At 36.3% G+C, this 17047-nt stretch overlaps 1 protein-coding gene and 1 pseudogene across 4 annotated transcripts in view; both read right to left on the bottom strand.

Annotated features, from left to right (window-relative positions):
• LOC102591760 (endoribonuclease Dicer homolog 2-like) overlaps window positions 1–17047 on the bottom strand; it is a 79740-nt pseudogene that overhangs the window by 35277 nt on the left and 27416 nt on the right.
• LOC102589749 (histone deacetylase 14) overlaps window positions 620–17047 on the bottom strand; it is a 23688-nt gene continuing 7260 nt past the window's right edge. For 3 of the 4 annotated variants that reach the window (XM_006364432.2, XM_015303960.1, XM_015303962.1), the window contains 6 exons: window positions 16850–16951; window positions 15225–15296; window positions 5222–5278; window positions 4831–5082; window positions 1425–1606; window positions 620–1085 (listed from right to left, as the gene is read on the bottom strand). In XM_006364432.2, the coding sequence (XP_006364494.1) occupies window positions 785–1085; window positions 1425–1606; window positions 4831–5082; window positions 5222–5278; window positions 15225–15296; window positions 16850–16951 (966 nt within the window). In that variant the 3' untranslated portion in view covers window positions 620–784. The remainder of the gene's footprint in view (window positions 1086–1424; window positions 1607–4830; window positions 5083–5221; window positions 5279–15224; window positions 15297–16849; window positions 16952–17047) is intronic. The other variant, XM_015303961.1, reaches the window with a different exon arrangement.

The following is a 17047-nucleotide window of genomic DNA, read 5'->3' as shown; positions in this document are numbered from 1 at the left end:
CGATCTATTATCTTCATGTACTTTTACTTGTTCGCTCATTCTTCATGCAAGCGATTCAAACCAAAGGGAGGATTTTCTACTTTTAAGTCTGTGACATAAGTACTTGAACATGAGAAGGGTTTCAATGTTTACTAGATTTCTCTACTATAGAAGTCTAATGGTTAGGGGATGTCAATTCTTTAGATTTCTTGATTACTGTGTATGAGAGTTTGATATCTAAAGAGTAAATCATCCTTAATCATTGTGTATGAGAGTTCATTGAGAGAATCATCAAATCGATTTCATATTATTCTCAAATTGAGAACGGGATATACCCTACTAGAACAGAATCATCATATCATATCATAACATAATATAACACAATACTAAAAGTGGGAACAAAAATCAAAAGTTGAGTTACTAAAATACCTTTGATGGATGTCTTTTTTATTTTCATAAACCAAATTAAGAGGTAATTAAAAAAAATGAAAAGAGAAAAAGAACAGTTACAATGAAGAGGAAATACCAAAAGTTGCATTTTTCCTTCATATATATATATACACACATCAATTCTTCTGCAGGATCATACAATATATAAGTATTTGTTATCCAAGAAAGAAATAATTAAATAGAATGGGCGTTCATCAATTTTAGCTTGTACTTTTAACAAATTTCGTTACGAATTTACAACATTAATATAATTTATATCGTATATACTAAACAAAGCTGTATACAAATTATAGAAAAGTCATGGTGTCCTATACAAAGCTGTATAATAATTCTAGACCACTGTCAATATAAACTTTCAAAAGGAATGTATGTGCTTCACTTTTTCAATAATCTGCTTCACCTTCTTCAATGGTTCTTCGTGCAAATAGGATGGATCGTCTAGCTCTGAAGCCAAGCTCCGATCCCCAAGAAAAGCACGAAATGATTCTGCAACTGAATTTGACAGAGAACTGAGATTATATCCCCCTTCTAAGAAAAACACGCAACGTCCCCCACATAAATCTTTTGCAAGTTGCTTAATGCTGGAGGCTAGCATGTAATATGTTCCTGTTGTGAACTGTAAGCTGGCAAGTGGATCCAACAGATGGGCATCATACCTGAAAATTTTAGACGACACGTTAGTTCAATTACGTTAGATAAGAAATCAGAAAGTCCTATCTTTATGTTTTAACATCCTTTTCTGCTAACAACATTTCAAGACCAGAAACAGAATATATGAGGCATGATAGTAGTGAATAGACCAAATATTCCGCCCTCATTACATTGCTAGTTTAGCAGAAAACACAAGCATAATACATGATCCATTATTCACGTCAAAAGAAAAAGGAACCACACAGTAGCAGAACAGTAAGAAAAGTAAAAGGAACTGTGTTTAAGTCATATGTTTCGTTTTATATTCCGAATGTTGAGACTATCTTGACAGACAAGAAAATTACCCAGCTGAAACAAGGATTATATCTGGCTTGAACCTTTGAGCACATGGTACAATAACTTGATCAAAAACTGTTCGCATTGCTGTATCACCTGATCCTCCAGGTAAAGGGAGATTTAGTGTTGATCCTTCACCATTTCCACTACCAATTTGATCTATCTTACCAGTCCCTGGATAACTTCCAGCCTACATCGATCCAAGGATAAGTGAGCATGACTGATAAAATCCATGCAATTGTTAAGTTCCAGACTCTATTAATTCTACACATCGAGGTGCATAGCTGGCATATAATGACAGAAATCCTGTTTTCCTCTAAACACAACGTTTGAATGAGGTGAAACGAGGAACGCATCAGCAGGGGTGAAGGTTGTTTCCTTGTAATGTAGTAGGTAAAAGAAGATAACAATATCATACCCAGTGTGATTCCACAAGTGAGGTCTGGATAAGGTAGGATGGGGTAGAGAGGTTGTTTCCAATAAACCCTCGGCTCGAAAGAAAAGAGAATAATCTGATTGCATGGTAGCACATAAATATGACAGCAAAATAACAAGATACAAGGCAAATAAAGCAACAGATAGTACTACACATTGAAGAAAAGAAACAGTGTGATTACTAAATAATGCTACTAATAAGGAGAAGCGGAGAGGAGGTTAGCCCCATGCCTCTCCCACACAAAGTATGACAACACTCGGCTACCTACCATACCAACCTTCTTGCCTAATCCTCGCCCTCCACATTTTCTTATCTAGGGTCATGTCTACAGTAAGCTAAAGCTGGCACATGTCATGTCTAATCATCTCCCCCTATCTAATAACAAGATACAAGGCAAATGAAGATAAGAAACTACACGATTACTAAATAATACTATAATATGGAGAAGCGGAGAAGGGCTAGCTCCATGCCTCTCCCACACAATGTGACAACACTCAGCTACCTACTAACCTTCTAGTCTGATCCTCTCTCTCAACATCTTCTTATCTAGCATCATGTCCTCAGTAAGATGAAGTTGCCACATGTCCTATCCAATCACCTCTCCCTAGTTCTTCTTCGGCCTATACCTCTATTTTTCCCAACTCTTGTTATAGTCAACCTCTCACATTTTTTTACTAGCACATATTGCTTGCAACTATAGCATTGAATACGCTCATATCCCTACCATATCTTCTTCCTTGAGCAGCAAATGCAACAATCTGAACATTTTCTTGCTTGAAAACGTTTGTGTGAGAAGACGTTGCTCTACACGAAGTAATTCCCTAAAACAGATATCCAAGGAGGGAGACAGATCACGATTTATCAAGTTAGAGCAAACACTCAAAATCAAATCGCAATTTCATCAAAAAAAAGTTGATCTCGCTTGCTTTGCTTGTATTATAGAAAGAGATTCAACACGTATTTCAACATAAACAATATTAGTAAATTTAGCCCTAAGTTTTGAACTCTAGAAAAATAATCCTGGACAGAAAGACTTTGTTAAGAGTAATTAGCAATTTCATGCTTTAACTGAAAGTGTCTTATGCTATTGTCATGGTTGTAAACCATATATAAATAATCTTATATGGCCTTTGCAGTCTTATATATCCTGAGATTAAGGACAATAAGAGGGTGAATTGACCCTAAATTCCATGTCATCACTTGAGCATCTTTGACTTTCCACTGACCTAACTTTGTAGGATCCGGATCACTTCCATCTATATGGCCCCATAATTCTTTTTCCAGTGACAAATAGTTGAAACAAAAATTTCCACGCAGAATAATTTGTTCCACATTTTTCTAGTGGAACGAACATTGAAGGACTCAAACTGATGCAGTGTTATTGAAAGTGCATTCAAGCCCTATAGCGAGGCTCAAAACATGTTGAACGTTTTGCCTCGCTTAATGTTCGCTTCAGTGTCGTCATCAAGGTTCTAAGACATACTTTTCCTTGCCAATGAACCTCTTCTCAAGAGACAATACTAAGTCATTGATATTTCACTTTATCGTAATTATTTTTCAAATTTCTTTGTTCTTACATTTTTCATTCATACTTATAAATTATTTGTCTTGGACTAAACATATAATTTGTATTTTTTTCTCCCTTTGCGCCTTTTTTCATTAGAGCCCACGTTTTATTTGCACTTTGCGCTTAATCCCCACGAACCTTAAGAGTTGTTTTGCGCTCTTTGCTTTTGATAACACTGTACCGATGTGAAGTCATGTTTTTGAATAGCGAAAATCAAAAACACAATGATAAGAAAAAAAAATAGCTAAAATAACCAAGACCAAGAACCCTAAGTAGTTAGTCTCTACATACTTAGGACTAACTGTTGGCGAATAACTAAGAATACAAAAGCTTCCAACAAAATCAAAAGTAACAACGGATCAAGAATAAATCTTACATATTCCATATTGAGAATATTTAATGTAGATCCTACAAGATACTCTATGATCTGCCCATCATGCCAATACACTCCTCCTCCTCACATGCTCAAACCATCTCAACCTCATATCCCTATCTTGTCCGCCACAGTCGCTACTGCCACCTTACCCTGTATAACCTCGTGTTTCTAATCATATCTCTTGTAATAAGCCCATACATCCATCTAAGCATCTTCATCTCCGTTACATTTATTATTTAAATGTTCGCGTTCTTGACTAACCAACACTCAGCCTGATACAAAAATATCGGTCTAACCAGCACACTGTAGAATTTACCTTTAAGCCTTGGCAACACAATATTATCACCCAGTACCCTGGATACGAGCCTTCATTTCACCCACCCTGTTCCAATACGATGCATGACATCCTCATCAATCTCCCCATCTCCTTCGATTATGGACCCAAGATACTTGAAATTTCTTTGTTTTCTATGACTTGTGCATTGATCTTCACTTCCACCGAAAGAAGTGGAGAACCATACAAATCCACCAAACCAAAAATTAACCTTGCTGATGTTGGACAAGATAATTGTAACTACCAAACACCTTCATTTTAGTATATGTATCTCATTATGTGTTTTGAGACTTCAAATAAATTGAAAATGAATTTTGAGACATGTTGGAATGGTTTTAGTTTGTACTCAAGGGGCTTGGTTGAGTTTCAGCACTTTTAGAACACTTGGAAGATCTCAGTTGCATCTAGGAGGTATTTTGGGACATGACAACAATCATAATTGATGTGTTTTATTTCTGCTCATTTGTAACAAATAAAATGAAGGAAAGCGTCTGAGGAGTAATCACCAAGTCCCAAGCACCCTTGAACTAAACATAGTGTCAAGAATAATCATCTTTGTGGATCACTAGATCTGGCTCAATTATTAGATAAAACCGAATGTTCTTTCGTTCATTCAAACTACATTTTATAATAGCAGTTGATTCAGAAGTAAAAACGTCAAGATTTCCCAAGCAATTTGTTCAATGTAATGTGTAGCTTACTTGGTGAGTTGAAAGGAAAAATATATCTGGGTCCTCGTAGAAGGCATCATTGGTTCCATTTCCATGATGAACATCAAAGTCTATGATAAAAACACGTTTCAATCCATGCATTCTTTGAGCATAACGAGCAGCAATAGCAATATTTCCAAACACACAAAAGCCCATGGCCCCCTTTGGAACAGCATGGTGACCAGGAGGTCGAATTAGTGCAAAAGCGACAGGAGGATCTTTGCTTACTCTGGATGCTGCAACCTGAAATATCAGATGAAACAATTACTCCAGCTTTGAGAGAGAAGTTTACCAACAAAACGCACCCTGAACTGATTGCTACATTAAACGAAGTATTCCCAGTAAACTGAAATATTACTAACAGCTTAGACTGAGACATTACCACTGAATCAACCAAGGAAATCCCAGCTCCAGCTGCCAATAACGACTCTTGGAACGTCTGTTCACATTGCCATAGGAACACTTGGTGTTAATCTTTCTCACGGAACTCAATAATTTTAGGAACCTTATTAGCTCATACAAATTCAAAAACTTGCCTGATTAAGAGTAATTATTTCATTAAATATTAGAGAACTTAGAGCATGAAATTTACTTAAATGGAATGTTAATGTCTGTGGGGTTATGCACAGGGCTGAGCTTTCATAGTTACACTCCTCCATCATCATGCATAATGAATAGTTAAATAGTATCTCCATATGTTTAGTTGATGAACATAAAGCACCATATATGACCACTTGTGTCTCATTAGGATGATGTCGTAGACTCATACAAGAAGCAACTAGCTTTTCTGATCTGAGTTTTCTGATTAATCCTCATTCATGATGTCCTACAATTTTGGCGCTTGCCTAAAATGTCATGATGTAAGCTAGGGTAGGATTAATAAGAACTTAAGAAAGCAATTGAAAGGGATTTAGAGAAGATACAACTTAAAAGTACCAACAAGAACAATTGACAGATATCAACAACCCTACTTAGTGCACTTAAATAGCACTCCTAAACTATAGGATATCCTTAAATAGAATCAATCCACTTGAAAACACCCTTAAAAATCTTGAATCAAAGTTTGGATACCATCCAACTCCACAAAATACATCAATCATCACAGTAAGCTAACCCTAGTTATTCTAGGAAACCAAGTATTTATACTAGGTCTAATTATTACATATTAATGACTTAAAAGTCCCTAATTAGGCCTAAAATGGAAACGGGCTGAAATACAGTTGCTGGACTTGATATAAAGAATGCAAGGAAACAAAATCAAAGTTTGCTAATGAGGTGGTTATGGAGATATACAAATGAAGGACAATCACTCTGAAAGAAGGCAATTAAAGAGAAGTGTGGAGAAGAAGATGCGTGGAAGACCAAAGCAGACAGCACTGTATATGGGGTCAGTGTATGGAAGACTATTAGAAATCTATGCCAGATTTTCAGTATCAATACTAGCCTCAAAGTTGGGAATGGCCACAAAAACTTCCTTTTGGGAAGACAACTGATTAGGACCTGGTTCACTCAGACCATCTCCAACCCACCTCTATTTTACTCTCCATTCTCTATATTTGGAGAGTAAATAGAGAATGGCACTCCAACCCTCTTTATTTTAAACTCTATTCTTCATTTTTAGAGAGTTGAATAGTAGTTCTCCAAATTCACACTCTCTATTTCACTTTTTTTAATATTTTATTATTATTTCTATTATTTTCTAATTAATGTATTATTTTATATATAATGCAATTAATTAAATATCTAATACATAATTCTTTTTAAATGTAATTTAATATTTTAAAAAATATATCATTTAATATATACTACTTTCATCCCAAATCAATAATATTTCAATTTTTTTCTAATTTTCGTCAATAATATAATTTGATTTTATTATTATTTTTTGAACGTGCATTCGGAATTCTGCAATTACGTTTTGCAATTATGGCGGGACCGTCACATTTTTGGAGAAAGAAAGTATTACATGATATAATGACTACATGTATTATACTGCACAACATGATAATCGAGGAAGAACAGTGTTATCAAAGGCGAAAAGCACAAAAAATCTCTAAGGTATGTAGGGGCTTAAAGCGCAAAAGTGCAAACAAAGCGTGGGCTTTAATGAAAAAGGCGCAAAAGGAGAAAAGAAAACAAATATATATATATATATATTTAGTCCAAGACTACTAATTATAAATATGAATGGCAAATATATGACCAAAGAAATTGAAAAAAATTATGATAAAGTGAAATATCAATTATTTAGTGTCACTTCTTCATAAGAGGCTCATTGGCAAGGAAATGTTTGCCTTAGAACCTTGATGACAACACTTAAGCACACATAAAGCGAGGCAAAGCGCTCAACACATTTTGAGCCTCGCTTCAAGGCTTAAGTGCGCCTTTGATAACACTGGGATGAACATGATCTTAATGGACCAATTCAAGATGCCATAGAGGCTCCAACTACATAAATGGTGGTAGATGAAAATCTCCGGATGGAATAATTTTTAGTTAGACATAAAAAAAATTAAGGACAAAAATGCTCACTTTAAACTTCGTAATGCATTAGTAGAGCATTTATGGGAGTAAAGTAATAATTTTGAAAGTTGAGTGTTTATGTGATTGTATTTCACTTTTATTTGAATTTGTCCATTAATTAGTATATTATATAATATTTTCTTGCAATTTATGTTATTTAGAAATGTAGAATAAAATAAAGTTACCAAGTTCAAAAAAAAGAAATGTAGAATAAAATATAAATTTATATTATATAAAAATTTTGAAATAGTAAAATTTTATATCACATGAAAATTATATAAAGTGATTATTTGGGAAAAAGAAAGAAAAGATTTATATTATGAAATAAGAAAATAAGATTAAAATAGAATATACTGAGGAGAGAGGAGAAGATTCTTTTTTAGAGAGTAAAATAGAGAATTGGGTTGGAGTTGATTGTCTAACAAAATAGAGAACTCTATATTTGGAGAGTAAAAATAGAGTATAAGGTTGGAGGTGCCCTTAGGCTTCTATTTCCAGATGTTCTCATACTACATCAACAACAAAAAGCTAAAATCACTGAAGTTTGGAGTAACCAAGGCTGGGATCTCAATGACAGAAGGCCTCTAAATGACTTAGGATATGGATAGATTCATAGAATTCCTCAACATTCTCAATTTCTTCAAAAGGAGTCTCACTAGAACAAGATAGATTACGGTGGCTGAGAGACAGTATAGGGATCTTTTCAGTCAAGACAGCAAATTATATGAGGAATCAGAACAACCACCTTAATGTGTAGTTGCCCTGGAAGCATTTATGGAAACCAAAATACCATACAAAGTGACATGTTTTGTTTGGTCAAAACTAGAGCAACAACTATGGGAACACCAACACCAGTAAGACAGGGTGCGCCTGAGCCAACTATTGGGGCTGCAACCCGAGGGGGAGCAATGGCGAGAGGCTGTGGTAGAGGTCACGGGAGAAGGCCCACTAGAGGCAGAGGATAAGCAACTGGTCCAACTAGAGATGGAGCAGTGACCCCTCCACCGGCTGACGAGGTAGCGAGAGAGGTGATGAGGGGGAGGATGAGCAAATTCATGAGAAGGAAGCACCACCCCAGCCTACTCCAGAGATGATCAACCAGGTTCTCACTTATCTTAGCGGGTTATCTGATCAGGGCCAGGCACCCCAGCGTTTTCTGCACTAGCAACTCAAGTACAAGTAGTACAACATGCAGCTGTTGTGGCTCCCCGCATAGATGCGTCCTTGGAAACATGCATGTTTCCTCGATTGACTACAGGGCCTATAATGACTAGTGACGAGCATGATCTCTTTATCAAGTTCTTAAAGTTGAAACCTCCCGTCTTCAAAGGTACTGAATCTGAAGATGCTTATGATTTCCATGTGGATTGTCACAAGCTGCTTCATAAGATGGACATAGTGGAGCGATTCGGTGTTGAGTTTGTTACCTACCAGTTTCAAGGGGATGCCAAAATGTGGTGGAGGTCTCATGTTGAATGTCGACCAGCAAAGGCACCACCTATGACATAGGCAGCATTTTCTAGCTTCTTCATGGAGAAGTATATACTCGGACTTTGAGGGACAGGAGGAGAGATAAGATCCTGAACATAGAGCAAGAAAGATGTCGGTTGCAGCCTATGAGGCCAAATTTCATGCATTATCCAAATATGCCACTCAGCTTTGCTTCAGTCCGCAAGAGCGGATTCGCCGCTTTGTGAAGGGACTGAGGTAAGATTTGCAGATTCCAGCATTACAAGTAGCTGCTTCTACAAAATCTTTTCAAGAAGTGGTTGATTTTGTGATAGAGGTAAAGGGGGTGAAGCCAGATGACTTCACCAAGGTGTCAACATTTAAGAAGTTCCGTAAAGGAGGTGAGGTTAGTGGTTCTTACTTCAGAGGGTAGAGTTCTGGGGGTTATCCACCCCGTCCTCTTCAGTCTACATTGCAGGTTTCACCTGAGGGTCCGTCACCGACCAGCGAGCCTTTTTCTGAGCTTGGGGGTTATCTTCAGTATTCTTCGTCTTCACAGAGACAAACTCTCGACTCCAGGACTTGCTATGGATGTGGTGAGGCTGGGCATATCAGGAAATACTGTCTGAGGCAGAGTCAGGCTCGGTATGATCAGAGTTACAAATCTCCAACAGTTAGAGGTAGGGGTGGTCATGGTAGAGGTCGTCATTCAAGAGGACGTGGTGGCTAAGGTAATGGTGGTCACCAGTTCGGCCGGGGTGGCGGGCAGGTTGGAACTACTGTAGCGCAGCCCGATAGAGGCAATGGATAGACATGTGATAAAGCCCATTGTTATGTTTTCCCCGGGAGGCCAGAGGCACAAGCATCCAATGTTGTTATCACAGGTACTCTTCTGGTCTGTGATTGCATGGCTTCTGTATTGTTTGATCCTGGATCCACATTTTCTTATGTATCTTCCTTATTAGCTAATGGACTTGATTTGCATTGTGACTAGCTTGACATGCCTATTCGTGTCTCTACTCATGTTGGTGAGTTGGTGTTAGTTGAGAAGGTGTATAGGTCTTGCCTTGTGACTTTTGTGGGGAGCAAAACTTATGTAGATTTGATTATTTTGGAAATGGTTGATTTCGATGTAATTCTGGGTATGACTTGGCTTTCTCCAAATTTTACTATCTTGGGGCACGTGGTTTCTAAGGATGAAGTGATGGTGGATCCCACTAAAATCGAAGCAGTGAAGAGTTGGGTAAGGCCTACTAATGTTTCAGAGGTAAGGAGTTTTGTTGGTTTAGCTAGCTACTACCGTCGGTTCGTTAAGGGATTTTCTTCCATTGCTTCCCAACTGACCAAGCATAATGTTCCATTTGTATGGTCGGATGAGTGTGAAGAGAGCTTCCTGAAACTCAAGACCTTGTTGACTACTGCACGGATTCTTGCCTTGCCTGTGGAAGGTAAGAATTTCATTGTTTATTGTGATGCATCTTATTTTGGTTTAGGTGCGGTGCCAATGCAGGAGAGTAATGTATTTGCCTATGCTTCAAGGCAATTGAAAGTGCACGAACTTAACTATCCAACCCATGATTTGGAGTTGGCTGCAGTTGTATTTGCATTGAAGCAGTGGAGGCATTATCTACATGGGGTCAAGTGTGAAGTGTATACAGATCATCGTAGTTTACAATATGTGTTCACTCAGAAGGACTTGAATTTGAGGCAAAGGAGGTGGATGGAGTTACTGAAAGAATGACATTACTATTCTATATCACCCAGGAAAAGTTAATATTATGGTTGATGCCCTAAGTAGAAAAGCAGGGAGCATGGGAGTTTAGCCCACTAACAAGTTTCTAGACGCCCATTGGCTAGAGAAGTTTAAACTCTGGCTAATGACTATGAGACTGAAAGTAATTGAGAAAGGAGGATTCTTGGCTTGTGTGGAGGCAAGATCTTTTCTTGACAAGCTTAAAGGAAAGCAGTTTGATGATGAGAAGCTGAGCCGAATTCAAGACATGGTATTGCGAGGAGAGGTTAAAGAGGTTGTGATTGATGAGGAAGGCGTCTTGAGAATTAAGCGGCGGGTATGTGTGCCCCGTGTTGATGATTTGACTCATACTATCCTTGTAGAGGCTCATAGTTCGAGGTATTCTATACATCCTGGTGCAACCAAGATGTATCGTGATTTGAGACAACATTATTGGTGGAGTAGAATGAAGCGTGACATTGTTGATTTTGTTGCCCAACGCCCAAATTGTCAGCAAGTAAAGTACGAGCATCAGAGGCCTAGAGGGACACTTCAATGAATGTCCATTCCTGAATGGAAGTGGGAAAGAATTGCAATGAATTTCATGGTTGGTCTGCCAAAGACATTGGGTAAGTTTGATTCTATATGGGTAATTGTTGACAGATTAACTAAGTCTACTCAGTTCATTCTAGTCAAGGTGACTTATAATGCAGAGAAGTTAGCCAAACTCTATATCCGCGAGATTGTTCGATTGCATGGAGTTTCGATCTCCATTATATCAGATAGAGGTACGCAATTTACTTCTAACTTTTGGAGGACCTTGCAAGCTGAATTAGGTACTAGATTGGATCTTAGTACTGCATTTCACCTTCAGACCGATGGACAGTCAACAATCAAGTGCTATAGGATATGTTTCGTGCGTGCGTGATGGATTTTGGTGTTCATTGTGATCAGTTTTTACCCTTGGCAGAGTTTTCGTACAACAATAGCTATCACTCGAGTATTGGTATGGCCCCATTTGAGGCATTATATGGGAGGAGATGTAGGTCTCTCATTGGTTGGTTTGATGCATTTGAGGTGAGACCTTGGGGTACCGATCTTTTGAGGGAATCGTTAGAGAAAGTGAAATTCATTCAGGAGAAGCTTCTAGCAGCTCAGAACAAGCAGAAGGAGCATGCAGATCGGAAGGTCAGGGATTTAGAGTTTATGGAGGGTGAACAAGTCCTGCTGAAGGTTTCACCCATGAAGGGTGTGATGCGGTTTGGTAAGCTTAATCCAAGATATATTGGGCGATTTGAAGTTCTTAAGCGTGTTGGGGAGGTGGCTTATGAATTGGCCTTCCCTCCAGGGTTGTCAGGAGTGCACCCGATATTTCATGTGTCTATAGTGAAAATATATCATGGTGATGGAAACTACATTATTCGTTGGGATTCGGTCCTGCTTGATGAGAATCTATCTTATGAGGAGGAGCCTGAGCCTGTAGCTATTCTAGATAGGGAGGTTCGCAAGTTGAGGTCAAAGGAGATTGCATCTATCAAGGTTCAGTGGAAAAATCGGTATGTTGAAGAGTCCATTTGGGAGAGTGAGGCTGATATGCAAGAAAGATATCCACATTTTTTTGTCGATTTAGGTACCCCTTCTTACCATCATCTTCTTTTGATCGTTCGAGGACGAACGATGAGTAAATTGGTATCTAATGTAACAACCCATTAGGTCGTTTTGGGTACTATAGCTTCTTATTTCATAAAAAACTCTTCCGATAAATTCTAAATGGGTATTTTGGACTATTTGTAACTATAATTATTTATATAATTAATGAGGTAATTTTAATAATTAATTTAGTCGGGGGATAAAGAAAATAACATTAAAATTAGTGGTGAGCTTTTTTTACCAGTTTTATAATTGGTCGTGTATAATAATTAGGATAAATAAATAATCTATAAAAGAAAGACGAAAGAAAACTAGGCGAGAAACTTTACCTGCGTCGTCTAACAAGGAATACCGACATCGAGGTAATGTTTTTTTTTGATAAAAGTTAAAGTGACATCGAGGTAATGTTTTGAATCTTCAATGTCCTTAATTAATGATAGGGGGTTAAATATTATATAATAATATTTCATGGTTAGATATGAATTGAAAGTGGGTGTTAGCGGATGTGATGGGAGTTTGGATTTTGAATAAGAAAGTGAGGGTGATAATGAATTAGTTGATGGATTAATGATTAGTCAATCATTGGCTGATGATATGATAAATTTGGCTTATAGTATATGATAAATTTGGGTCAGAGTTGTTGTCACTAGTTTTCAAAGCCAATGGCTTTAATCTTGAATTTTATTACGTTGTCATCATATTATAAATTGAGTTTTAATATATTGAGATATGTAATTAAATATTAGGTGTATTGTATAATTCGAATATCATTAAAGTGATGATAATTAAAGCAATTGAGACTTATCCTTAGGCTTGAACTTTAGGAAAGTGACTATAGATTGGGGTGAGTTTTTGGGTCTAGGCTAGACATATAGTAATATGGGTGTCTATAGACTCATTTACTTATGAATTATGCATGTTTAATAGATTGAAAACGTTCGAAGGCATTGAAGAAAGGAAAAGTTTTGAAGAATTAGCTTGCTCGACTTCGATTCCTCGGTGGAGATAGATTAGGGTTTATTCTATGTGATAGATAGACTCTTAATAGTGATTGATAATCATTGAGTGATATTGTGAATTTCTTTATGTACTTGGTTGTGTGGTTTGGACAATCTATGTGTTATTTGTGATTGGTCTGAAATCCTGAGACCGTGAAATTTATAATCTTGAACTTTCTCTATCAAAGTGATGCCTTGAATAAAGTAGGCTTTATGAAATATTGTTAATGCAGTGAAAAGAGGTAATAATAAATTAACGATATATTTGGATCGGGTGCCACGAGCCGGCACGATGTTATTGGATCGGGTGTCACATTCCGGCACGGCAACATTAAAGGAAAACATATATAAACAATGTAATGTACTTAATCTCAAAGAACTCAATTCCTAAAATAGCTTAGTTTGGAGGCATGAGTCCCCATGTGTGCTCTTGATATTGTTGACTGATTACGTACTTACTTTAGTGTTGTTGTCACTTGTTCATGTTGGTTGTTGCTTGCCACCTACTAAGTGTCATAGTTGATTTTTATACTATTACTCGTTGCATATTAGTTTCTTTTCTCTTTTGTTTTTGAGATTGAGTACATTACGTTTTTTTTTTTTAGTACATTACGTTGTTTATATGTTTTCCTTTAATGTTGTCTTGCCGGAACGCGACACCCGATCCAATAACATCGTGCCGGCTCGTGGCACCCGATCCAAATATATCCTTAATTTATCATTTATTATCACCACTTTAACTTCATTAACAATATTTCATCAAGCCTTCTTTATTCAAGGCATCACTTCGATAGAGAAGGTTCAAGATTATAAATTTCACGGTGTCAGAATTTCAGACCAATCACAAACAACACAGATTATCCAAACCACACAACCAAGTACATAGAGAAATTCACAATATCACTTAATGATTATCAATCACTATTAAGAGTCTATGTCTATCTATCCCATACAATAAATCATAACCTACCTCGACCGAGGAATCGAAGTCGTGCAAGCTAATTTTCCAAAGCTTTTCCTTTCCTCAATGCCTCTGAACGTTTTCAATCTATTAAACATGCATAATTCATAAGTAAACGAGTCTATAGACACCCATATTACTATATGTCTAGCCTAGACCCAAAAACTCACCTAAATCTAGTCACTTTCCTAAAGTTCAAGCCTAAGGATAAATCTCAATTGCTCTAATTATCATCACTTTAATGATATTCGAATTATATAATACACCTAATATTTAATTACATATCTCAATATATTAAATCTCAATTTATAATATGATGACAACGTAATAAAATTCAAGATTAAAGTCATTGGCTTCGAAAAATAGTGGCAACAACTCTAAGCCAAATTTATCATATCAAGTCAATGATTGGCTAATCATTAGTCCATCAACCAATTCATTATCACCCTCACTTTCTTATTCAAAATCCAAACTTCCAGCACATCCGCTAACACCCACTTTCAATTTATATCTAACCATGAAATATTATTATATAATACTAAACCCCCTACCATTAAATAAGGACATTGAAGATTCAAAACATTACCTCGATGTCGGTCTTCCTTGTTAGACGCCGCAAGTAAAGTTTCTCGCCTAGTTTTCACTTTTCTTTCTTTTACAGATTATTTCTTACCCTAATTATTATACATGACCAATTATAAAAGTGGTAAAAATGGCTCACTACTAATTTTAATGTTATTTTCTTTAACCACCGACTAAATTAATTATTAAAATTAACCCATTAGTTATATACCTATAGTTACGAATAGTCCAAAATACCCATTTAGAATTTATCAAAGTGTCTTTTATGAAATAAGACGTTATAGTACCCAAAACGACCTAATGGGTTGTTACAATGGCTGACGAACACCCAGCAGAAAACACCAAAAATAGTTGGGAAAAGGGAAAAATAAGCGTAATGTGACGCATGCGTGTTAACACCATAAAGTTAAATCTGGTTATTATTCTCCCAGACAGTAATAGAGACTAGCATCAGAAAGAGGAAGAGTTACCGTAAGAGATATATTCTTACTGTGGCAGTAGCATATGTGGGTCCAGATCCATCAATGAAAATTAGACCTTTCTCTGAAGCTTGATCCATAGCCTGCAGATGATAGTCAACAAATCAAGAGAACATAGGATGAGAAAAAATAATGGTGACAATGGCGATGACAAAGATGATGATGATAATAATACTACTACTAATAATAAATAAATATTAACAACGATAACAATTATTACAATGACATCACAAATAACAAATAACAATTGGAATAGTAACAAATACTAAGGATGATGACAACAATGATGCAAAGTAATAATAATGTGGAAAACATTCCCTCAGTTTCCGAAAAAATGGACAAGTTAGGAATATGAGAGTACAACCATTCAATTTTCTATCACAGTTCATCAATTTCTTTATTTTCCTAAAATTAAAATTATATAAAAAGTATTGTTACTAAATCTTTTACAACTAAGAATATTTAGATAAAGCACACATTGAGGATAAAATGAGAGAAATGACGTTTGAGATGGTTTAGCCATGTCCTACGTCAATTTATGAATGTGAAATCATAGTGAGTGAAAGTGTTAACAAAGAACGAGGTAAACCCAAAATCACATGAAAGAGAGTTGTCTCGAAGGACCTATAGTCTCTTGAAATCCATGCAGGCCTAAGCAAAAATAGGGAACCCACCATTTCTCCACGTTACAATTTTTTTAAAGAACAAATTCCAAAAATAAGGTAAAAAGTCTTTATGCTAGACTCTTTACAATATATGACAAAACTACGCATGTGGACATTACAAATTAAAACATTATTTTAATCTATGTGGACTCTTCACTTTCATGGTGCACTCTTAGTGAATGGCAATGACATGGGTATGGGTGGTTCACATACTACTTTAAGATAGAATAAATCCCACTAAAAGTGAAAGCGGCCATGTAGAATACGTACCAATATCGACTTTTCAAACCCAAATCTTCATGTAACATCAGAATAATAGATGACTTTTAAGCAATAGCCCAAAATTGAAAAAAAAAAAGAGGAATGCCAAGCATGAGACCATCTCTATCTACGGATCAAAAAAAAAAACCCGTATCCATGATCGAATGGATTGAAAATATTAAGGAAATGTAAATTTTTAGATCGAATTCAACGTTTATTTGTGTGATGGAAGTCATTATTTTTCAAACTATTTTTCAAGAAAATGTTTTCTAGTATTTGATTGGTGAGTAGAAAATAGTTTCAGAAAAACATAGATCCATTAAGGATTAATAATAATCTTGGCAAACCAGGTAATGCTTTGATTCAAAAATTTACTAGTAAAAATCAATAATGTCTAGGTGTTGCTTGAAATAAATAATATAAAGTTAAAAATTTATGTTATAGTCTCCAATAAAAGACATGAAGTTAGAAGTGTAAATAGAAGTTCGGAAATGATTTGCATCGATATACGAGGAAAGTCATTTTTCTCATTTTGATGGAAAACATTTTCTAGAAACCAAAATGTTGTCGTCATGGAAAACATTTTCCTGAAAAGTGACTTCCTATCAATCAAACACACTTCCATCAATCAAACACACCACCAGAGAAGTTTTGAATTATTGTACAACAACATTAATAAGAAGAATTACCAAACCTTATGGCTATGCTACCTTCTCAAGCCCTGAAATATAGGGCCCAGCATGAACACTTCCTATGTCATCTGTTGTAGCTGGTCTGAAATTCTGCACTTCAACAACATCTGAACCTCGAAACTGGAACACAAGATAGCTTGATTAGTTGTATAGGTGTTTAGTAACATCTGTATATGCATCTTACTAGTGCGCATGAAGGTTTTGGACTTTTAATCA

This window comes from Solanum tuberosum, unplaced genomic scaffold (assembly GCF_000226075.1).
Source record: "Solanum tuberosum cultivar DM 1-3 516 R44 unplaced genomic scaffold, SolTub_3.0 scf00499, whole genome shotgun sequence".
NCBI classification, from domain to species: Eukaryota; Viridiplantae; Streptophyta; class Magnoliopsida; order Solanales; family Solanaceae; genus Solanum; species Solanum tuberosum.
This window is presented reverse-complemented; position numbering and strand designations above follow the sequence as displayed.